Here is a 24,064-nt window from a genome sequence, read left to right as displayed (position 1 = left end):
GACCCTTATTTCCATATCTCAATACACCCTGCTTACCGCAACTACCTCAGGTTCGTAGTAGCAGGCCAGCACTATCAGTTCAAGGTGCTCCCGTTCGGAGTAACTACCGCACCCAGGGTTTTCACCAAGTGCCTGGCACTAGTCGCAGCTCATCTAGGAAGACAACACATTCACGTCTTCCCATATTTGGACGACTGGCTCATAAAAGCCAACTTGCAAAAGAGCTGTCTACGTCACACTCCCAAAACAGTGCAGTTGCACCACAATCTTGGATTCACAGTAAATCTGTCCAAATCCCATCTACAACCATCCAACACACAAGCGTATCTTGGAGCCACATTAGATACACAAAAGGCATTGGCCTACCCCAATCCGTCCAGAATCCGCAACATCCAAACTTTACTCTGTCAGTTTTAGCCCCAACACTCATTACCAGCTTGAGTGTTCATGCAGTTACTAGGGATGATGGCGTCTTGCATTCTAATAGTCTTACGCACATGCGTCCCCTTCAGGGGTGCTTAGGACGTTGGTGGAACCAGGCTCAGGGTCTCTTTTCAGATCTAGTGTTGGTGGACAGCCGCACACATCGCTCTCTGCAGTGGTGGAATACACAAAACCTTTCAAAAGGGCGGCCCTTCATCGGCCCGGTTCCACAGATAGTGCTAACAGCAGACGCATCGCTCACTGGTTGGGGAGCTCATCTCCAGACGCATACAATTCAGGGCATGTGGAGCCTGTAGCAAAAGCAGCTTCACATAAATTATCTAGAGCTGCTAGTGATTTTTCTAGCGCTCAAAGCGTTTCAAGTACATCTAGTAGGCAAAGCTGTCCTGATCCGTACAGACAACATGACAGCAATGTACTACATACAAAAACAGGGGGGGGACACTCTCCAGCTATCACAACTAGCACAGACCACCTGGAAATGGGCTATATGTCACAAAATGCATCTCCTTACAGAACACCTCCCAGGAGTAAACCATCAGTTTGCAGATCTGCTCAGTCATCGAAGACAACAGATTCACGAAAGTTAAATCCACCCATTCTTCCAAATGTGGGGCGTTCCGGACATAGATCTGTTTGCCACAACCCTAAATGCAAAATGGCCAAGCTACGCATCCAGGCATCCACACCCATTGTCCAAAGGCAATGCACTATGGATGAATTGGTCAGGGATATTTGCCTACGCTTTTCCGCCTCTCCCACTCGTTCCCTTATTGGTTCGGAAGCTCAGACAGGCGTCCCTGTGAAGAGATAAGACATCCAGATCCCAGTCATCTCAATCTTGCGATCAGGCACCTGAAATCTTGAAGTTTGGCTACCTTAATCTCCCGCCACACTGCATGAACCTCATCAGAGGCTAGATGTCCTACCACAAGAGCATGCTATGCAGCAAAGTTGAAAAGATTTGTAATATACTGTAATAACAATCATATCGATCCGCTGGACGCTTCAGTTCAAAACACCATTTGCTATTTATTACATCTGCAGCGTTCCAATTTAGCGTACTCTTCCATACGCTTACATCTTGCTGCAATAGCTGCATACCTACAGAACAGACATCTGTCTCTCTTTAGAGTGCCTGTCATTAAAACATTTATGAAGGGACTTAAAAGAATCATTCCTCCAAGACTTCCACCTGCTCCAGTGTGGAATCTCACATTGTCCTTACCAGACTGATGGGTCCACCCTTTGAGTCATTGCATAGATGGGAACTGCAATTTCTCACTTGGAAGGTAGCTTTCCTCATAGCTATCACATCACTGAGGAGAGTAAGTGAGCTTCAGGCAATTACCATAGAAGAACCATTTGTACAAGTACACCAAAACAAAGTGGTCCTTAGGACCAACCCTAGGTTTCTACCAAATGTAATTTCTGCCTTTCATATGAACCAATCTGTTGAGTTGCCTGTGTTCTTCTCTCAACCAGATTCTGTGGCAGAACGTGCTTTGCATACTTAAGATGTGAAAAGAGCACTAGTTTAGTATGTAGAAGGGACAAAACCTTTCCGAAAGACAAAACAAAAAACAACTATTTATCGTTTTTGCGCCACATAAAGGCAATCCTATATCAAAATCAGGCATTGCAAAGTGGAAAGTCAAGTGCATTCAGACAGGCTATGCAAAGACAAAACAAACACTGACAATTCCCCCTAGAGCACACTCCACACGCAAACTAGGGTCTTCTATGGCATTCTTAGGGAATATACCCATAGATGACATCTGCAAAGCTGCAACATGGTCTACACCTCACACATTCACAAAACACTATTGTGTAGCTGTGTTAGCAAGACAGCATGCTAGTGTGGGCCAAGCAGTTTTAGGCACACTATTTCAGACTACTGCAACAGCTACAGGTTAGCCACCGCTTTGGGAGATACCTGCTGTATAGTATATGCAAAGCATGTGATCTGCAGCTCACATGCCTCGAACGGAAAATACTTCTTACCCAGTATGCATCTGTTCTTGGCATGTAGAGCTGTAGATTCACTTGCGCCCACCCGCCTGTTGCAGTAATAGCTTAGTTCGATACATATGTACATGGACATCTCTTTCTACTCTTACTAACTCCATTATCGCCCTCTGCCGCAAACAATCTAACAATGTCGCCGATGCCCATGCGCACAAACACCGAAAGGAGGAGTCACCTACCTCGTGACTGGAAAAGACTTCTTCAAACAGAAACAAAGTACAAACATCCGGACCCAACACTAGATGGCCGGCTATGCAAAGCATGCAAATCTACAGCTCTAAATGCCAAGAACAAATGCATACTGGGTAAGTAGCATTTTCCTTTCGCAGGTTTTTGCTCTAAAGGTTTATTACAACATCGTTTCAAATAAGGCTTTTTGTGCTGGACATTGGCTGCAGGTGCAGTGGTCATTTTGGGCAAGCCATACTGAAGAACATATTTGTCTGAGCACTGAGAATCCTCCACATATTGTCTTCTATACTTGAGAATTATCCATAGTGTAGGAATACCGGTGTTACAGACCAGAGTAACTACAAATTACTTACCAGCAACTCTTAGACCACAAGCCTCATTCCTTTTTTAAAACCTGCCTTCTATTCCCACTCTCGTCTTCCTATCCACTTCACCTTACCAGATGTAGACCAAAATAAATGAGACCATGGAAGCTAATCAGGTATATCGGGGAAATATGGTTTCCGTGTTGCCAAAGCTGAACAGGTTGTGTCTTTTTGTTTTCCTCTTGGTGCCACCAAATACTTTATATTGTATTTTTATTGCAGATTGTGGAAAGGAAATCAAACATTTTTTAAGCAGTGTATATAATGTATACTATATAATATAGATTTTCATATTTCGTAATAAGTGGAGCTCTCACAATTGACAGCAGCAGCAAACCAAAACATATGTAGTTTTTTTCTAACACGCCCACCTCAAATTAGGTGCTAACAGATAATGACTTCTTTGTATTGTGATCAGAGTTTCTATACTGCGTGGGAAAGAAATCAAAAACATCAAGCTAATAGTTACTTAAATGGCAGCTTTTAAACTGAGAAGGCATTGTGAGCTGGCGTATTGTGTGGGTGCAAAGATCCTGTTGTCTGCTCTATAGAAAACCAACAGTTTGTTATAAAAGACTGTGGGAATTTCCTTACGAGTTGCTCTTACTTCGATGCAGGGATAGCAGGGTGTGTTAAGGGATTGGAGGAGGTGTTGGGGGAGGGGGGGGGGCGGAATCTCCGATTCTAGCCAGTTTCCCTGCACCTAAATGCTACCATTGAGTTTTAGACCCAGTAATGGAGAATAATAATGGAGACCCAGGAGTACTGGGTGAAAATCTAGTAGTTTTCCCCGATTCTGTGGTTTTAGTCTGCTAATATTTACCACCTGCCCTAGGCTGGGAAATGTCTGGTGTGAGTAAAGGCTGAGGCCTCGCTTGAGGGAGGGTTTTATGCTTCCTTGTAGTGCTGGAGAGGGCCACGCGAGCTCAGGACTAAACCTATGCCCACAGCGCTTGCGCCATTTCACCTGCACGTTTATTAAGTGTGGGGCGGCACCCTGTAAATCTGGGTCTGGCATTTCCAGACCCAATACTTTTAGGTGCCGAAACACTAGACAGCTCATGGTATAGCAGAATCCTAGAGTTTGAAGGCGAGCTCTGTAGCCAGATGGGTAGCCTTCTCATCACATGCTGCAATATCTTTTGACAGTCAGGATTATAGTATGCAGGTAGAGAATGGATGTTCACTAATAATAATGTTGTGCAAGTCTGCAGCCCGTTTGCTGGTGCCTATCATAGTCTCGCGGGAATGTTAACTTTACCTTGTTTTTCTCTGCTTAGGATTTAGGGGTGAACAGCCTGGAGCAACTCTGCATCAACTTTGCCAATGAACATCTCCAGAATTTCTACAGACGTACGGTCATTGCACAAGAGGAGGTAGTAAGATACTGGTCGGACATTCGCCATTGATTGACACACGTTCATGCCTGTGCTGGTGCAGATGTCCTGTAGGCAGTATCTAATGGGAACACAATGATTGAATGGGCAGTGCATTGATGCATGCCAGAGGGCTTGTTAGAAGCCTGCTGTGAAGAATTTAAGTTTTCAAGTGTCTGATGCTTTTATTCTAACACTTTCACTAGTGCAGACTATACACCCTGAATTCACCTGAGTGTCTTCAAATTATTCAGTTCAAAATATACATGTGCCAGAGATCTTGCTCTCTTCTCACTGAGTTGCTATTCTCTTTTCCTTTATGCAACACATTTTTTTTGCTGCCATTTCTCCCTTTCCCCTTTGTCATTTCCCTCTTTCTTATTCTATTTATAGAGTGCAACATGTGGTACCCACGCAGACGAGGAGAGTTCAAATATTTGGATCAGAGGAAAGCCCAGGCAGTTGAGGAGGTTGCTAAATGCTTTAGTAAACTTAAAAGTTTACAAGTGACTTTGAAAAGTGCGGAGCCTGGAGCTGTATTCTTGAACAGAGGTCTCTCACTTAGAATCCTCTGCCACTTAAAGGTGGGGCTTTCATTGGAAGAGGGTTAAGCAAGTTCATGTTCCCTGAACGAAGCTACCATACAGGTTGTACCAGGAAGAATTGTTATTCAGAACTTGATATATGAGAAGCCAGAATTGAAATAATCATGGACAGGATCCTGGATGGATCCATTCCAAGACAGGGCATTCATAGCATACCACAGATACAGTTAGAGGGCTTCAAAACTTGGGTTCTTGAGAGGTTTGGCACCTATAGCACACAAATTAAAGGGTTTACACTTTCTTCTTGCAGGTGCACAGAACTTATTTTAGCATTGTTTTTTTCTGGCAGATAGTCCGGCTTTTCGATTAGCATTGGACACAGAGAGCGAGACTTGCACTTTATCAGACCATTTGCCTGTGTTACTGCACCTCAGGCTTGCAGTCCCCAGGCCTCCAACATTGAGATCACAGTATTTATGGTTTAAATGTTTTTATTATTAATTCGCATGTGTCAAACAAAATGACATGCGTGTAACGGTCATCAAACACTGCAGTGATATACCCTAGATGAAGTCATGTGAAAGCGTCATCTGAACAGCATGTGCATAGCTGAATAGTGACCTCGACAAAGAGAAACTCTTAAATAGAAAGAACCGAAAACCCCAAAACATAGGAAACAAAAAAGGCTCCTCCCCTACCCTCATCCCTCCCCCTCCCCGTGCTCCACGTCCTTCCCAAACCTTGCCGAACCCCTAGTGCTCCTATCGGCCCCCCCCCCCGGGACCTCTGTGATGCGCAGCAGCCGGAGATATCGGGGGCATTGACCGCCGCAACCCTGCCTAACCAAGAGAGGGTGTAGTGCTGTCACCGATCAAGCTCCCGTCGGACTCTGCCACGCAGCAATGTATAATTAGTATGAACCACCTGAGGAAGAGAGGGGGCTAGCTGAATCCCTAGATACGGTATAGTGCCTGTCGCCCAACGAATGGGGAGCAAAGTTTGCAAATATTCCCGGGTGAGACGTGACAACGATAGGTCCAGAGCTAAGGATTTCTCTGCATTCACTTTGAACCCGGCCGCTCGAGGGAAGGCATCCATTTCCGCCCAGCAAGCCGGAAGAGCGGATGCCGGTTCCGCTAACAAGATTAACACGTCATCGGCGTATAGGCTGATCGTATGGACAAAGCCCCCAAATTTTATTCCCATGATCTCCGGGTTCTGCCGCATCCTCTGAGCTAAAGGCTCCATATAAAGGGCAAAGAGGAGGGAGACAGCGGACACCCCTGCCTCGTGCCACATTCAATATGGAAGCGAGAAGATGTATGACCGTTCACCCGGACCGTAGCTGTAGGAAACTGGTAACAATTGAGGACGTACGTGCGGAACCGTTCACCCAACCCTGCCCTCTCTAGCACCTGTTCCAGATAATGCCAGTGCACGCGGTCAAACGCCTTTTCAGCATCGATGGCCAGCATCATAAATTCCCCCGGGACCCGGGTAGCCTTCTCAATAAGATGTAGAATCACTTTCGTATTATCCGACGTTTGGCGCTCAGGGATGAAACCCGCCTGGTCCGGGTCAATGAGGCAAGGCATATGGGGGCCAAGACGAGCGGCCAGTATTCCTGTGTACAATTTAAAATCTATGTTAAGGAGGGATATTGGGCGGTAGGCTTCGCAGCGTGAACTGTCTTTCCCAGTTTTGGGAATGACAGCTATAGAGGCCTCCAATAGATCACTCGGGATCGCTCCCGGGACAGCAAAAGAGTTAAACAACCGAGTGAGAATCGGGGCAAGCAAGGAGCAAAACTTCTTGTAAAACATAGCGGGAAAGCCGTCCGGACCGGGGGCCTTCCCCAGCTTAAGACGAGATATGGCAGTTACGACCTCCTCCAATTGAATGGCTCTGTCGAGGTGCTCGGCCTGTGCCGCGGTCAAAACAGGCAAGGTGACAGAATCTAAAAATGCCGCCCCAGCAGAGCGCTCCAAAGGGGCCCCCGCATAAAGAGTGGCGTAGAAATCCCGGAACGTCTCTGATATAGCCCCATAATCCGTAGCGCATGTGCCGTCCTCTTCTCTCAGTTTATGTGCTAGGAGGCCTCCACACCTGTCCCCCCCCCGCATAATAAGCATGCCGCAGCCTCAGCGCTGCATATTCTGCCATATCCTGGTCAAGCGCCGATAACTGTTGGCGAGCGGCTTTAAATTGCCGCCACACTCTTGGGGCTCCGGTCCGCTGGTGCCTCCGTTCTAGCTCGCGGACCTGCTGCGTGAGCTGTTCCCTTTTGCACCCTCGTTCCCTATTGTCTGCCGCTGCAATCGAGATGAACTCCCCCCTAATAACCGCCTTCAGAGCAGCCCATTGTGTAGCGAGCGTGATGTCCGAGTTTGCGTTGTGTGTAAGATAGTCGTGAATGGAGTGCTGGATGCGTTTAACCACGTCCTCCCGGTACAGAAGGGCGTCCCTAAGGCGCCACACTCTGACCGGTTGCGACATGGGTGGAAGGGTGAGGGTTGCCAGTACCGGAGCATGGTCTGACAAAGAGGCCACCCCAATGTCGACCGCGGTCGTGAGCACTCGTACCGGAGCTGTTACTAGGAAATGGTCCAATCTAGCATAGGTCTTGTGTGCATTGGAATAAAAGGAGTATTCCCTATCTCTAGGATGAAGGCTGCGCCAGAGGTCCCATAGCCCCAGGTCCTGCAGTCGCGCAAGTCCCTCCGCAGAAAGTGCCCCCGCCTGGTGAGTGCGCTGATTGGATCTGTCCTGAACATTATCAAAAACCAGGTTGAGGTCGCCCCCTAAAATGATATTGCGATCAGGTGTAGCCGTAGCCTCTGTGAGGGCGGAGTGTAAGAATCGCTCCGGTCCCTCATTTGGAGCGTACAGGGAACTGATAGTGAACGTCATTCCCCCCAGTGCAAAGCGATACGTCAACAGCCGTCCCTTAATCTCGGCCACCTTGTGCAAGACCTCGCCCCGAAACCTCTGAGCCACCAGGATCGCCACCCGCGCTGTCTTAGTAGGCCCAGAAGAGAAGAACTGAGTGGGAAACTTCTGGGATCTCAGCCGGTGACAATCGCGTAGCAGGAGATGGGTTTCCTGCAGAAGGCAAAGATCTGCTTGTGAATTCTCTAGGCATTATAGGACCGCCCTGCGCTTTACTGGATTGTTAAGACCCCGTACATTTAGGGTCAAGATCTTAAGTGAGGTAGGAGGCATGATATGTGGTAGATGGGGGATCCTGCAATAGGGGTGAGTCGAGTGGCGCGGCACCGGTTTGTCTGGTGCGCAGGCGGACCAGGAAAGCGCGGTCACAGGGGGTCGTACGAACCTCAAAGGGAAGGTGGACGTGAAGCACTAAAGTCCCTCCCCAGCCCTCCCCCCAAAAAACCCCCAAAAAAGGAACTGTCGACCATAATGATTGAGAACATGTAGTCCATCACTCGTCGGTGATCGGTGAAAAGTCATTGGGGTAAATCCACCAACAGTGAAAGGAAGCCCCTCTCCCGCCAAGGATCTGAACATTGGAGACGAAAACACTCGGAACAGCATAGCGTTCAAGTTCAGCCAAGAGTCGAACCAGAGAGGTCCGCGGACACCGCCTCCAGCGCCGATTGTCGGCCCTTCGTGATCTCCGCAGCCGGTGGTTTCCTGAGACGGCGTTTACAACCCTGCTGCCGCCAGCGAGGCCTGGTGTCTTCCGATCCAGTCTTGGAGTCCGTTCCCCCCCCCCTCCAGGAGGTCCACCCCTAATAGTTTTCTGGCCTCGGACAGAGAGCGCAACTGGTACAGTTTGTCATCCTTACGGAATACCAAGCGAAAGGGGTGGCCCCAGCTATAGGGAATGTTGAGTTGCTGCAGGTGCGCAGTAATGGGCTTGAAGAGGCGCCTTTTCTGCAGCGTGAGAGCAGATAAGTCTTGGTACAACACCGTTCTTTGATCACGGAACTGGAGGGGGTGCAATTGACGTGCTTTTTGCAGTATCAGTTCCTTGGTGCGATAATCCTGCACGCATACTAGAATGTCCGATGGGGGAGCCGTTGGCGCTCTGGGAGGGCCCACCCTGTGCGTTTCCAGAGGTCGCCCTAGGATGTGGTTGAAAAGTTCCCTCGTGTAGATAAAAAGGTCTCTCGAGGCTTCATCTATTGTAACCCCCCTGATCCGAATGTTGTGGCGACGGGAGCGGTTTTCCAGGTCTTCAAGGTGGATCTGGAGATCAACCTGTTGATCATGAAGTCTGATGATCTCCTGTTGGAAGGTCGCTATCTCTATGTCCCTTCCGTCACTCTTACCCTCCGGGTCACCAACGCGCTCTCCAATGCCATCCATGTCGTGACGGACCTCTTTAAGTTCGGACGTGAACTCTTGCTTAAGCGTGTGGATGTCGTCCCGCAACGCGGAAAACATCGACTCCAGGAATGCCTTGGTGATGGGTTCCGCAACCCTGGTCCCCGTCGAGCCTTGTCGGGCACCCGCCTCCATACCAGAGGCCATCTGTCCGGTTGATGTCTTGGAGAACAGGTCTTTAAGGGTCTTGTCTTGCCGCTTCCTGGGGTTGGACATGGCGCCTCTCAATGGGCCAGAAGAGCTTTGTGCAAGATTCCTATCCCCCCCCCCCCCACCAACTCTCCGTGAGGCGACAGGTCCCAAAGGAATCTCTAACAGAGGGCGCGAAACTCAGGGTCTCCAACTTCCCAGCAGGCCTCTCCGATGGACCGCTCTCGCCAGAAACGCTACTGCCCCTGGTATCTTGCACTCGGGCCACACAACTCGGGCCGACCGCCCGCTCCTTCAGGGGCAGAACCGTTGCCCTTCTTCAGCATCAGTGTTGCAGGTCAGGGAGTGGGCCTCCCTGTCATTCCAGGCAGGCCAGTGTCCTTTCCTCTACCGGCGGCGATTGCGCCGTCAGCCGTCACCACCTCTGTCCTCAAGGCACACGAGGCTACTCCTCCCCCCCCCACACCCCCCCCAGCGCAGCCACAGCTCTCCGCTCCCGATGATCCGCCGGCTTCCCAGCCACTCAGCTGCCGATTCCCGGGCCCCAAATAGCAAAGGCCCCTCTCAGGTTGCGATCAATCTCCAGTTGGTGGCCCAGCCACCGGGGGGGAGGGGAACGCACGCAGCAAGCCCCCCACCGCCGACGCCCCGGCTGCAGAGATGGCGGGCTGCTCCAGACTCTGCCGCTGCTCCTCACCTGCTCACTCGCCGCCACCGCATGGGAGGGGACCCGGCCCCTGGGCTCTTCACGTTCTCACCGGCACACCCGGCCCCGGGCGCATCAGCGCGGCAATCGCCGTCTTCCCATCCACTGTGCCGCCTATTTCGGCAGCGGCAAATCTCCAGTCGGTAGCCAAGACGTCCCGTCCTCAGCGCAGCTCCTCAAAGGTGGCGGGCTGCTCCCTGTCGCGGCTCCGCTCCAGACTCCGCCTCCGCTCCTCGCTTATTCACTCACCGCACTGCAAGGCACTCTGCTCCCAGCCCAGCACGCTCTCGCCGGCACCTCAGGCCCCGGGCGTATCCTCGCGGCACACCGCCGGCCCCCAGGCCCCGCCGTGCCGGCCCCAGCACATCTCACTGCTCTCCCAATATGGCGGGCCAGGCCCGATCGCGGCGCCGCTTTGTGCTCCGCCTCCACCTCTTGCCAGCTCGGTCGTCGCTGCTGCCCCCAGGGGTTCCCACTCGCCGCTGCCTCTGGGTGACAGAGGGCCCGGCCCCAGCTCAGCTGGCTGTCGTTGCGACACTGGACTCCGGCCACTCCGGCGTGGCCCGGGCGCGCCGCTGCACCGATCGCCCCGCCCTCTCGCCGAGAACAGGCTTCGGCCGCCGCTCCAACCACCACGGCGAGCTCTCCTGGTTCCAGGGCTCTAGTAGCTGTAACACAAGTGTCGTCGGTGCCATTGATGGCCTACGGGCCGGTGCTTTGCAGATCCGCAGCGGGAGCCCACGAGCAGGACGTCTGCTCACTCCGCCATCTTGGCTCCGCCCCCAGATCACAGTATTTAAAGAAGATCGCTCTTAGGGACATCATCCTTCGGGCCACAATAGCTGCCACTATCCACCGTTATTTTCAAGAGAACAGCACAGGTGAACTCCACCTGAGACCGTTTGAGATGCGGTAAAGGCAGTTTTGAGAGACAAGCTGATTTCGCATATGTCCACAATCCAAAAACTTGCAAAAGAAGAGAAGCAGGAACAAGAATCCCAGCTCTAGAGCAGCAAGTGTGTCAAACCAGTACTTTCAAGGGAACTGGAGCACCTCTTAATTAGGTAAACAGCCCAAAAAATGTTGTTCACCGGCCAAAGTTATTCTGAGGATGGAGGCCATGCAGACTATAATTTAGCATTTAAATTGAAGGACCTGCAAACATGTAATTATATGTAGAAACTGTAAAACACTAATGCATTCAAGATATTTTGAGGGCGTTCACAGATTTGTTATTATAAAACTCCTATTCATCCTGTCATGTCCTTGCTTATCATGGTGATGTATGTGCACCTTTTAGCTTGGATAAAACATAAGAATGAACAGTTGTTTAGCCTCCAGCTTACGATGGGATCTAGACAGGCATGCCCCTTGTCCCCCCCTAATATTTGCCATTGCACCCCTCACCTATAAGAGAAACAATAAACCATCTATACATAATATGACCATGTAGGAGGCTGGCTTATTATAAGGTGCACATCTATTTAAGTGATGCACCTTGCACCAACCCAGACAATCTTTATGATGATATTAGTAGTCTTCGACAACCAACCTTAAAAAGCTCTCTAAGTGGTAGCTGTGGAGAGCAGCCTTCAGGCTTATTCAGGAGTGTTAAGCAGCTAGTTTTACCAGATCTAATCATGTAGTGTAGGTTAACCCCTTCAGCGCGGCGCGGATTACCACGCTGTGCTGAAGGGTTCGTGCGCGGGCGGGGCCATGACGGAGCGGTTCCGTCATCCGCACAGTGCAACCGATGCGCATGACGGAACCGCTCCGTCATGCGCATCGAAGGGGTTAAACAAAAAAGAACCACACAGTATATATATATAAACATATGTCTATTTGTTACACAACTCACTAACACATTGGTATATCTCCTACCAGGAGATACCCCAGGAACCTGGATTTCTGCACCAGGGAAGCGGGATGCAAAGAATCGGTGACGTCGGAAACCACCGTAGACCACAATGGAGGACTTCAGGAAAGATGCCGCTAGAGAAGACTGTGCAAGAGTTTGGTGGAATTCAAGGGTGGATTATTGAAGTGAAGCACCTGCAAGCAGAGGGGAAAAGTCTAAGCCACTCAGGGGAGACCAGGAGGCACAGAAGAGCAATGTGCACCCATGTCAGATGGTTCAGGAGAGTTGGCGGGGACCTTGTCGCTGCAGCTGTGGGGACCAGGCGACGCTGAGGAAGAGTAGGTGCCGTGCACGAGCTGTCCCATGTCAGAAGTCAAGAACCAGGGGGTCGGTGTCCGGTGGGAGCACCAACAAGCCTTGACAGATGCAACAGGCGTGGAAAGTGAAGGAGCAACGTTGGGACCAGCAAGGTCCAAGGGACTCACTGTGAGAAGTTGGCCTGATATATGATGTCACTAATTCTAGTGTACACCTTGTATCAGTCCAAACAACCCTTATGGTGATTGGTTGTAAAGTCAACCTTATAGACCAGCTATCCTAGTGGTAGCATGGACAAGAGCAGTCGTAGGCTAAACTCTGAATGGCATGTGAAGCCAGCTGTTATACCATATGTAATCTCTTGAATACCAAATGAAAGGACACCACAACAGATATATATAAAAATAGAATGTATTTATTCTAGTCAAACCCTCAGCACTCTTTATGAGATTCAAGGTAAGTACAACACAGTCTTATTTAAGCATACATTAAGTCACACAGGTAAGTAATACAGTTAGGCCCTAGGGGCCACGCAAATCATATGCTAAGTAAGTGGTATAAGGACCACTGTCACGAACACAGGATAGGCCTAGGCAATCGCTGGGGCTACATTATACTACCAAAGGTTAGGATGTGGGAGGCCCACGGGATATAGGTGCAGAGTGGAAACACTCACGCGTAATGCGTAAAAGTCGATAGAATTACTAGCAGTTAGAAATTAACAGTTTTAGGACACTTCTGGTATATCTAGAAAGTCGAGACTCGCAAACTAGACCCTAGGATAGTCAATACCCTTGTGAGCACCGAAGTACTCCAGTTACCTAGCCCACGGGTGCATAGGTGTGAACTTGCATCGGGTTTCGTCGTGGACTTCTATGGATGCCTGAAGGAAAGTTGCTGACAGGCAGTCAGTGAAGAGTGTCCGGTGGATCCCAAGGTGGGGATCAAGAAGGAAGGAACCTGCAAGCAGAAGGGACAGAGTCTAGGTCACCAGCCAGGAGCCGGGAAGGAACCAGGAAGGAACCTGGCGATGTCGTGAAGATGCAGGTGAAGAGGTGAAGCTTGTCGCAGCAGCCACAGGTACCAGGATACGTCGAGGACGACCAGGACCAGGAGGTGAGCTGTCCCACGAAGGCTCTTGCTGTCGGCGGCGTCGAAGTCGAGTCAGGACCCAACAAGCCTTGGCAAGCGGAACCCACGCAGGATGGAGGACTTGCTTCTGGTGCAGACCAGGAAGGTCTGGGGTGCTTCTCTTTCACAGAGGAGCGGGTGCCAGTCTGGGGGAGCCGGACCAGCAAGATGAAAGTAAAGGTTCGTCGTCGCAGAGGCTACTAGCCAGCGGGCCAGCAACCGGACAACACGTCGAGCAACTCAGGTGCAGAAGGGCCCCACGCAGAACACGTGAAGTGTGGGGAGCTGGTCTTCTTTGCAGATGGTGCTCGGGAGTGGGGCTTCTCAATTCCCCAAGCACAGCTTCGAGGGAGCCTCGGAAGTCGCGCTAGTCAGTTATTAGCCACTTTTCCCAAGTCGCCGGTCCCACGTCCCTTGTCTCCTCCACGAGTCTCCGCTTCGCTGGAGATGTGGATCTGGTTCAGAGGTGTCTGGAAGTCTCGGCGCTGGTCAGTCTCTGCAGTCGTCCCTCGTAGGATCAGTCGCAAAGCAAGCAGCGGTCGCTGGATGGTGCCTGGTTGCCCAGGGTGGTCTCTCCTTGGCCACAAGGGAGATTTCTTCAGTCTTCTTCCTGAGGTCGAATGTCGAAGGTCCAGAGTTTCTGTTCAAGTTGCAGATTCAGGTTAATCTAATTTAGCAGGGCTCAGCTAGCTACTAATATACTGGGCTAGTGGGCTGAGCTACCTGCAAGGTCCCTCCTATGGGTGGGACCATGAAGGGGAGTGGCTACACCCCCTTTCCTTTGTCCAGTTTCGCGCCAGAGCTGGGGCTGGAGTGCCCCAGCACCGGTTTGAACTGGACTATGCATGGTGCCCCAGGCATGTCTCATTCCTTTCAGCCCTCCCTGCCCCAATACACTAAAGTCTGTCTGGGGAGGTGCTAGCACCTCCCCAAGCAGGAAACCTATTGTCCAGGCCTCCCTGGCTGGGAGGGCTCCCAGCAGCATGAGGTCAGACTCGTGTCTGTGGCAGCAGCATCCATTTTGTGATGCTGAGGCTTTGGTCAGAGTTAAACAGCAAAGTAGGATTTTAACATGTCTCTCCCTCTAGAAGGGAGGAATAATATCCTCATCACCAGAAATGGTATGGGGGTATTAGTCCAAAGTGTTAGACACCTTACACGACATGTTTTGATAAAGCCAAACCATAGTTACCATAACCGTTTAAGATTATAAGGTACTTTAAGAGTATATGGTAGGCTATATCATAGAACAGCTATAAGGACATGGTTCCGAAAGCTGCAGACAGGCTCAGCTCATGCTAGAGCCCCATCTCACATGTTACCAAGCACTCTGCCTCCAGGATTATTAAGGCCTGCCATAGGAGTGGCTCACAGGTACACATGTGTCTATTTTAAGGGTAGATATAGGTAAGCAAGGGGTGATTACACGACCTTGCCCCAGCTGAGTGATCAGCCAGTTGTGTCTGATTGGAAGGCCAGACCAGGGGTGGCATAATACATGCTGCAACCCCTGGGAGGCCTAGGGTACACCTATGCCCTGGGTACCTAGGGTACACTGTACAGGGTCCAATAAGGTGATCCTTACCAATTGGGTATGTACCTAGGGTACATGGAGTCCATTTTAAAGAGAGAGCAGACAGCCTGAGACCCTGAATGGCAGGATCTCAGGCCAATTAAGTCGAAAAACCAGCTAGACACCAGGCAAAAAGTTGGGGGTAACCATAGTCAGATATTCACCTTCCTACACTCACCGCAAGCAGAAGAGTCAGGACAGGCCTTGAGCAAGCAGGGGTGACCACTGGAGCAGGAGAAGACCCTCAAGAGGACCCACAGGCTGAAGACACATTAGTCACAAGAGGACTTCGAGCAGCTCACCAAGGATGAAGGCCAACGGTGTAGAGGATGAGGTGAGGACGCTGATCTTGGCAGGAAGAGATGCTGGCGGCTGAAGCTTCTTGTAGCCCGAAGATCTCTGGAGTGCACAGCCAACAAAGCTTGGCAACAGCAGGTCAACGTGGTGCACAGGGGTTCAGTTCCAGTGGTTCTGACAACGGATACTGGCCTCAGAATTGCAGAGGACAGGTCCGGCCTCGAGGGAGTTGCAGAACCACCACCTGTGTTGCTGAGCCTTTCGAAGTCTGTGAAGTCAGGAGCAGCAGACTGGTCAACTTTGTTGTGGTGCCTGCAGAGGAGTGACTCCTTCACTCCAAGGGAGAACACTTTGGGTGTCCTCGATGATCACAGGTCTAGTGAAGATCCTAGAAGAGGCACAGACAACAAAGAAGACGTGCAGAACAGCGAGACTAGGAGCAGCAGGAGTTTTCTGTGATGCAGTCTCAGTTTCAGGCAAAGTCCAAGTGTGCAGAAGGTCGAAGAGTGACGTGGTTTCAGGCTTGAGTCTTGTCCCATGGTGAATCGGAGGACCCACCCCCAGGAAAGCCCTTACCCTAAGAAAGGGGTTAGGACGACTCAGGGGTCCCTCCCAGAGAAGAAGCTGGACAGAGGGAAGGATACTCCCATGTGCTTTGTACAGTTTCGCACCAGAGCGGGATCCAAGGGCTCCCTGAACTGGCTCAAGCCATAGTATGCAAGGATGGCACCTAATGTGCCCTTCAAAGAAGTCTGGTGGTGCTGGCAAGCGCCCTCACCCTAGCCCAATACACTAAGTCCTGTCTGGGAGGTGGTCACACCTCCCTGTGACAGGAAACCTATTGTTCTACCCCCCTGCTCGAGTTCAGCAGCAGGAGGACAGAATTGTGTCTGTGGTTGGCAGTAGCTTGCTGCCAGACCCTGAAAGGCTGTTACTGGGAGTACTACCTAGAGGAGCTCCCCTGTGCATGGAATCTTACCTCCAACACCGGCAACGGTGCTGGGGTATGATTCCAACATGTTTGATGCCAAACATGCCCAGTTTAGGCACAGCCACTACATAGTTAGCCATTGCGTAATGACGGCTGGCCACTATAGGTTTTAAAAATGGCTGGCCGTACTTGCAAAGCCTGGTGAATATACTCCGGGGTTTGTAGGGGTGTCCTGCTCATGCAGGGGCACCCTCACACTTATAACCCAGCACCTTGCCTACAGGATTGAAAGGCCTACCTTATGGCTGACTTATAGGTTTTAAGTTTTGTGACCTCCAATCTAAGAAAACCTATATCTGTTGTAAATGGTGCTAGCACCAGCTTACACAGGCTGCAGTGGCAGGCCTGTAGTCAGTCTGAGTAGTTTCTCATGGGTGGCATAGTGCATGCTGCAACCCATGGATGACCGCTGGTGTACCTATGCCCAAAGAACCTCAGTCCCATATACTAGGGACTTATAATGGTACACCAGTAGCCAATTGTGGAGCTACAGGAGTAATTACCATGTCAATTTAGGGAGGAAGCAGTGACTGGGGTCCTGTTTAGCAGGATCCCAGTCAGACAAGTGAACAAAAAATACTGACCCCATTACTTGGCGGTAACCATGAAAGCAGATCCTACTTTCCTACCCAACCCCCACACCCCCCCAAACGAAAGGAGATGAGACTAACCTTGCCCAGTTGTGTCATCATTGGAAATATCTGGAGAGTCCATTTGCGTTGGCATGGTTACTCCCAGTTCTGTGTTCCACAGAAAAGTCTATCCCCTGTAGGGAAATGGACCACCCCAAAAGTTTGGGATTTTCACCCTTCATTTGTTTTTGCCATAAGAAGGGCTTATGGTCTGTCTGAACAATAAAGTGAGTACGAAACGGGCTTGGCCTCAACTTCAAGACCCAGACCATAGCAAAGGCCTCCCTTTTAAAAGCTGACCAACGCTTCTCTCTGGGGTTCAACCTTCTGCTCATAAAAGCTACTGGTTGTCCTGGCCATCTGTTTTAGGTTGTGATAGAACTGCACCTACCCCTATCCCAAAAGCATTAGTTTGGACAATGAAGGTTTTGAAGTAATCAGGACTTTGCAGAATGGGAGCAGAGCACATGGCCTGTTACAGGTAATCAAATGCCTTCTGACAGCTAACTGTTCACTGAATTTTCTTAGGCATTCTTTTGGAGGCAAGATCATTAAGTGGGGTCACTATGGATCCATAGCCCTCAACAAACCTCCTTTAGTACCCAGTCAGATGCAAGAAAACTCTGACCTGAGTCTAGGTAGTGGGAGCAACCCAGTCCATTATGGTCTAGATTTTGCTCTCCAATGGCGGAACCTGGCCTCCACCTACAAGGTGGCCTATGTAGACAACCTTGCTCTGCCCTATCTGGCACTTTGTGGTCATGATAGTGAGGGCTGCCTTCTGCAGGGCCTCAAACATTCCCGAGTTGACCAGGTGATCCTCCCAGGTGGAGGTAAGGACAGCGATATCATCTAGATATGCTGCACTATAGGCTTCCAGACTGCTTAAGACTCTTTTAACCAACCTCTAAAATGTGGCAGGTACATTCTTCAAACCAAAAGGCATCACAATAAATTGATAATACCCAATAGGGATTGAAAATGCCGTTTATGGTTTGGCATCCTCTGAGAATCTGATATGCCAGTAACCAGCTCTCAGGTCGAATTTACTGAGATACTTGGCAGAGGCCAGAGTATCAATCAGCTCATCCACCTTGGTAATTAAATGGGCATCAGTCCTCATGACTGCATTGAGACCTCTATAGTCTACACAAAACCTCATCTCTCGCTTACCAACTTGAGGGTGAGGTTTTGGCACAAGGACTATAGGACTAACCCAGAAGCTATCCAAAAGTTAAATGACGCCCCCACTCCAGCATCTTCTGGATCTCAGTCCTGATGCAGTCTCTGACATGGTCAGGCTGTCTGCAGATTTTACTCTTGACAGGCAGACTGCCACCTGTGTCCACTTCATGGGTACACCAGGTGGTTTGACTAAGAGACAGAGAGAACAAATAGGGAAACGGGTTGAGGACTTGCCTACAACCAGCTTGCTGCTGGTCAGTGAGGCTGCCTGCCGAGGCTACTCCATGTACTGACGCTTCAACAGGGTCCTGAGAGAGGAGATCAGGGAGAGGGACACTCTCTTTCTCCTGTCCATTATCACTTGCCATGAGCAAGCTCATGTCAGCCCTGTAAATAAAAGGCTTTAGGCGGTTCACATGAAGGACTCTGAGAACTTCTTGGTGTACCTAGGTCAACCAAGTAGGTGACCTTATATTTTTTTCTCAAGGGTGGTGTGGGGGGCCATTCCACTTGTCTTGAATAGCTACTGGGGCCACAGACTCCAACACCCACACTTTCTGTCCTGGCTGGTAAACAGCCAGTACAGCCTTTTGGTCATGCAAAGCTTTCTCAAGCTCCTGGCTGGCCTCCAGGCTTTTGCTGGCCTTCTTTATGTACTCAGCCATATGTGAACACAGGCCAAGGACCTAGTCCACAATGTCCTGTTTAGGAGATTTGAGAGGTTGCTCCCATGCCTCCTTAACCAAACACATTGGACCCCTAACTAGATGTCCAAACAGAAGTCCAAATGGGCTGTAACCCACTCTCTTCTGAGGAACCTCTCTGTAGGCAAAGAGAAGGCAGGGTAGTAAGAAATCACATTTTTGCTTGAGCTTTTCTGGAAGTCCCATGATCATACCCTTTAGGGTCTTGCTACACCATTCAATAAGCCCATTGAACAGTGGATGATAGGGTTTGGTAAACTTGTAGTTTACACCACACTATTTCCACATTGCAGTGATATATCTAGACATGTCCTTTGTATCTCTGTCTGACAAGAATGCCTTAGGAAACCCCACTCTGGAAATGACTCCCACAAGGGTCCTAGCCACCACAGTAACTGTAGTGGTCCTAAGGTAATTAGCCTCTGGATACCTAGTGGCATGGTCCACCACCACTAGTATGTAACTGTGTCCAGATGCTGTTGGAGGTTTAAGGGACCATCAATGTCTAGCCCTGCCCTCTGAAAGTGAACCACTGGAAGTGTTATTAAGGGGGCCTTTGTAGAGCCACCTGACTTACCACTGGCTTGGCAAGTGACACAGGAGCGACAAACCTCCTTCGTATCTTCAGACATTTGGGGCCAGTGAAAGTGAGGGACAAGCCTTTCCCAGGTCTTGCTTTGCCCAATATGTCCTGCAAGGGGAATGTCATGTGCAAGATACCAACAGAAAATCCCTCAATTTCTGAGGTATAACTAACCTCCTGGTGGCACCAGGCTTGGGGTCTCTACACTTAGAAAACAGATGCCCATCTTCCCAATAGATCCTGTGTGACCCACTGACGTTCCCTGCCTCCTCAGCAGCAGCTTGCTGTTCATGAGAGGGGCAGGATTTCTGCTCCAGACTCAAGACTGCCCTGGAAGACCCCCTGCCCCTAAGAACTCTGTTGTGTCAGGCCCAAGTTCTTCTGGGACAGTTCCCTCACGGGCGCGAAGGTCATCTCCCTCAGGAGACTGATCCCCGCTTGGATTCTGAGACGAGGATAATTTCTTGCCCTTCCTGCATCCTTCTCTTAGGAGCGAACTGTTCCATTCTTCCAGGATCCAGAGCTCCCTCGGTGCTTAATGGTTTGGCCTGAGCCCTGATAACAGCAAATGCACTGGCAGACATTCCCATCACCTCTGCATGTCATGAACTCCACTTCAGGCCAGGCTGAAATTTCTAAATCATTGCCCAACAGAATGTCCACAGGTAGGTCTGGGGAAACTACAACTCTTTAAGGGGCAGTTACCCCTCCCCAGCTGAGATTTGCAACTGCCAATCAATGATCAGTCCTGACATTGCTTGCATTGGTGACTTGGTAAAGTTGACTAACTATGATCTGATAAGGAGAAACAAGTTTCTCTATCACCATGGTGACACTGGCCCCTGTGTCCCTTTATGCCACAGCTTCTTGACCATCGATAAGAGGCTGTTGCCTGTTCTTGCCAGTGTTAGTGTGACTTACAAGTAAAGTGGCAAGTTCCATGCCACTGTCACAGACCAGGACAGCCAGTGGGTGTTCTGACTAGGCCAGAACCCAAAGTTAACCCTACTAATAACGTGTAATGTTAGGGGTGCTGGTTGCCTTAGGTGTAGTAGTAGTAGTTTATTTGCTGTTCGCTTTAGAGCAATTGGCATCCCTTGCTCTATGGCCTTTCTCCTTACACAGGTCATACCAAGGTCTCTTCTCAGAAGAAGAGGTTTGGGACCCACCAGCAGAGAAAGGTTTTTGGGGACCTTGGGAAGACTCCTTATTGTCTTTACCTTTCTCCCCATCCTTTTCTTGGGCATTATAAGAATCTTGCTTCTTCTGGTAACCACCACCACCACCATTGTTTTTCTGCTTGACCCTGGTACAGACTCATTTGTCTGCCTTCTTTCCCAATTCTTTTAGAGCGGTCAGATCAGATTCCACCAGGTACTGGTGCAGCTTCTTATTAGGGCATTTATTACGGATGTGCTCCCGCATCAATAAATTGTACAGTCCCTCAGTCATGCACATAACTTCCATGAAGCCAGCCTTCCAGAGCCTTAACACGATCTACAAAATCAACTAAGTTTTGGATGTGTACCTACTGTCTGTCCCTAAACTTAACCTTGTATTATGAGGGCACTCTTCCAGACTGTGTAGTTGTCAGCGTCTTCCTCCTTGACAGTGAGGAGTTTGTCTCTACCTTTCTTAGCAAAGTAGAGCCACAGGATAGCTGCCGACTGTCGCTGAGCAACCTTCTGTACTTTACAGGCCCTCTCCAAGGCAGTGATCCATTTATGGATATCATCCTCCTCCTGGTAAGGAGGGACTATCCTGCTCAGGTTCCTAGTATCAAAGGACTATTCCCTGATCCTAGGCTTGCTAGTGCTGCCACCATGGGATCCTAGTCCCAAATTCTTCCTAAACTTTTGTACTTCTAGGGTCCCCTTATCTAGAGCCAACTGCTCCTTCTTGAGCCTGAGCTTGGCTCTCTCAAGTTTGAGCAGGGGGTTTTCCCTTTCTAATGAGTCCTCCCTCTTGCTAGAGATGGAGGTCGATATAAAGGTGTTGGAGGCATTGGAATGGACAGAGGAGGACCTAGGCTTTCCATGACTTTTCACCCTCCCTGGAGGAATAAAGGGGAACCTACCTCTAGGGACTCTCAATGTACCATCTGGATTATCCCCTGGAGGATCAGAGTGCACCAGTGTGGTGTCATCAGACTCCTGGTCATGCTCCGAATTCTGGTCACTGGGGTGAGCCACCCCTGACGCTTCTTCTTGAGCCCCACCCATACCAAAGTCGACCTGCCCTTCTGACCCTATAGTATTCTGAATGTCGTACTGCTGCAGCATCTCTAGTAGTTACTCTTTGTTAGTGTTACTACCAGTCTTTAGCCTTCCAGATGCAGCTAAGGGCCTGAGTTCCTGGAACTTCAGACCCCTGTACTTAGAGGGCTTGGTCCCACTGGCCTGCCCACCTAAAGACATGGTAAATTAGGTGTAGTGTGGTGTTGCACCTACCAACCCTGGTGAAAACTAAACTTCCACAGATTGGAGAGAGGGTTGTGCTAGACCCTCGACAGCCAATCCAATATGTTTAGTAGAACTGAACACTTACAAAAAGTATTTTTTATGTGGCTAATGCTAGTGATGGTTTTTCATCTAGCCACACCTAGATGTGCTGGTAAAACAGTGCAGGCTTAATTCCCAACCACTGCACACCATTGTAGGAGGCTGGCTTAGTATATGGTGCACACCTATTTAAGCGATGCACCTTGCACTAACCCAGACAACCTTTATGGTGTTTTTAGTTGTCTTAGACAACCATATAAAGCTCTAGAAGTGGTAGCTATGGAGGGGAGCCTTCAAGCTTATCCAGAAGGAGTGTTAAACAGGTTGTTTTACCTGATCTAATCATGTAGTGTAGGTTAAACGGGGAAAAAACATCAGTGTATATATAAAAATGTATATTTATCACACAACACTCACGAACACATTGGTATATCTCCTATCCATAGATATAACCACAAATACACACTAATGCTTAAATTTCAATCGGTAAGTAAGCATAAAATACAGTGCTCTCCTGGGGGGAGACCAAACCATAAACAAAAAAGTGGAATGCGAACTGCGACCTAACGCAGGACTTGGACCAGGAGACTCAGAGGAGCTGGGGACACCAGAAACAACCTGAGGTAAGTACCCAGGAACCCCACGCAGGCTGTGCGCAGATTGGAAATACAGCCACATGTCCAAAAGAAGTCATCAGGGAAGTCGCCGTTGCTGTTTTGGAGAAGGACCCTTGCCAGTGGACCCTGAAGAAACCCGGTGGAAGACAGAAGATTGGAGAATCACCCCACCCATGTATAACCCAGGAACCAGGATGCCTACACCAGGGAAGCCTGGTGCATAGGTGCAAAGTTACGTCATAAACCTCTTTAGACCGCAATGGAGAACTTCAGGAAAGATGCCGCTAGAGAAAACTGTGCAAGTGTCCGGTGGAATCCAAGGGTGGATTCTTGAAGTGAAGAACCTGCAAGCAGAGAGGACAGAGTCTACGCTACTCCGAGGTGACCAGGAGGCACTGAAGAGCAATGCCCTTCAATATCGGATAATTCAGGAGAGTTGATGTTGACCTTGTCGCTGCAGCTGTGGGGATCAGGCAACGCCCAGGAAGACCAGGAGCCATGAACGAGCTGTCCCACATCAAGAACCAAGGGGTCGGTGTCCACCAACAAGCCTTGGCAGCTGCAATAGGCGTGGAAAGCGAAAAAGGAGCAACGTTGAGACCAACAAAGTCCAAAGGACTCGCCACAAGCAGGCCCGAGCAGTCAGGGGAGCCCACTGGAGCAGGAGAAGACCCTCAAGAGGACTCACAGGCTGAAGGCACTTGAGTCGCAAGAGGACCTCTGGCAGATCACCAAGGATGATAGCCCATGGTGCAGAGGATGCGGTGAGGATGCTGATCTTGGCAGGAAACTATTCTGGAGCTTCTTGTAGCCAGAAGATCTCTGGAGTGCAGAGCCAACAGGCCTTGGCAATGTCAAGTCGACGCGGTGCACAGGGGTTCAGGCCCAGCGGTTTCGACAGGGGATACTGGCCTCATTGCTTCGAGGACAGGTCAGGCCTCGAAGTAGTTGCAGAACCACCACTTGTGTTGCTGAGCCTTTCTCATATTGGATATGATGGGCATAATTATACCACTCAATCCATCTCTAATACAGCTGTGTGACTCAGGAAACTACAGGGTGTACCCAGTTCATTCACAGGTAGAAACACTAACCACACATTTCCTATTATCTGGCAGAACAGCACTGGCCCACTGTGGAAGCGAAGTGCCTTGCCCCCACATGGTTTATGGAGAGCAAAGATCTGGCTCATTTACTCTGTGGAAAAATTGATTAGCCAAAGATGACGCCACAGACACTGAAGCAACCTAGGGAGTTTCCTGAGTATGATGAGAACTTTGAGCCATGGTTCCTCCCCCAGTTCTAACAGTCTGGAACAATCGCCTAAATGAGAGCTAGAATACAACAATTTTCTTTTCCTCCCACGACTAGATGGACTGCTGAACAAACCCATTTGTTTCTCTCATCTCCCCACTTCTTTACCTCATCTCCCCACTTCTTTACCTTCTTTGATTAATACTTCCTGGGATTACCAGTGTCTGGTTTTATTTGTCACCGGTCTAGTTGTTGGCCCCGCAC

The 24,064-nt window shown here is 49.8% G+C and overlaps 1 protein-coding gene across 1 annotated transcript in view; it reads left to right on the top strand.

The window, feature by feature from the left end:
* The window catches only part of MYO15B (myosin XVB), a 1,465,505-nt gene that overhangs the window by 63,351 nt on the left and 1,378,090 nt on the right, over positions 1–24,064 (top strand). The window contains exon 6 of the mRNA XM_085614939.1: positions 4,310–4,405. Within this exon, the coding sequence (XP_085471065.1) occupies positions 4,310–4,405 (96 nt within the window). The remainder of the gene's footprint in view (positions 1–4,309; positions 4,406–24,064) is intronic.

The sequence above is a fragment of the Triturus cristatus genome, chromosome 7 (assembly GCF_964204655.1).
Source record: "Triturus cristatus chromosome 7, aTriCri1.1, whole genome shotgun sequence".
NCBI lineage: Eukaryota > Metazoa > Chordata > Amphibia > Caudata > Salamandridae > Triturus > Triturus cristatus.
Note: the sequence above shows the minus strand (reverse complement) of the source record. Positions and strands in the feature narration are given on the sequence as shown.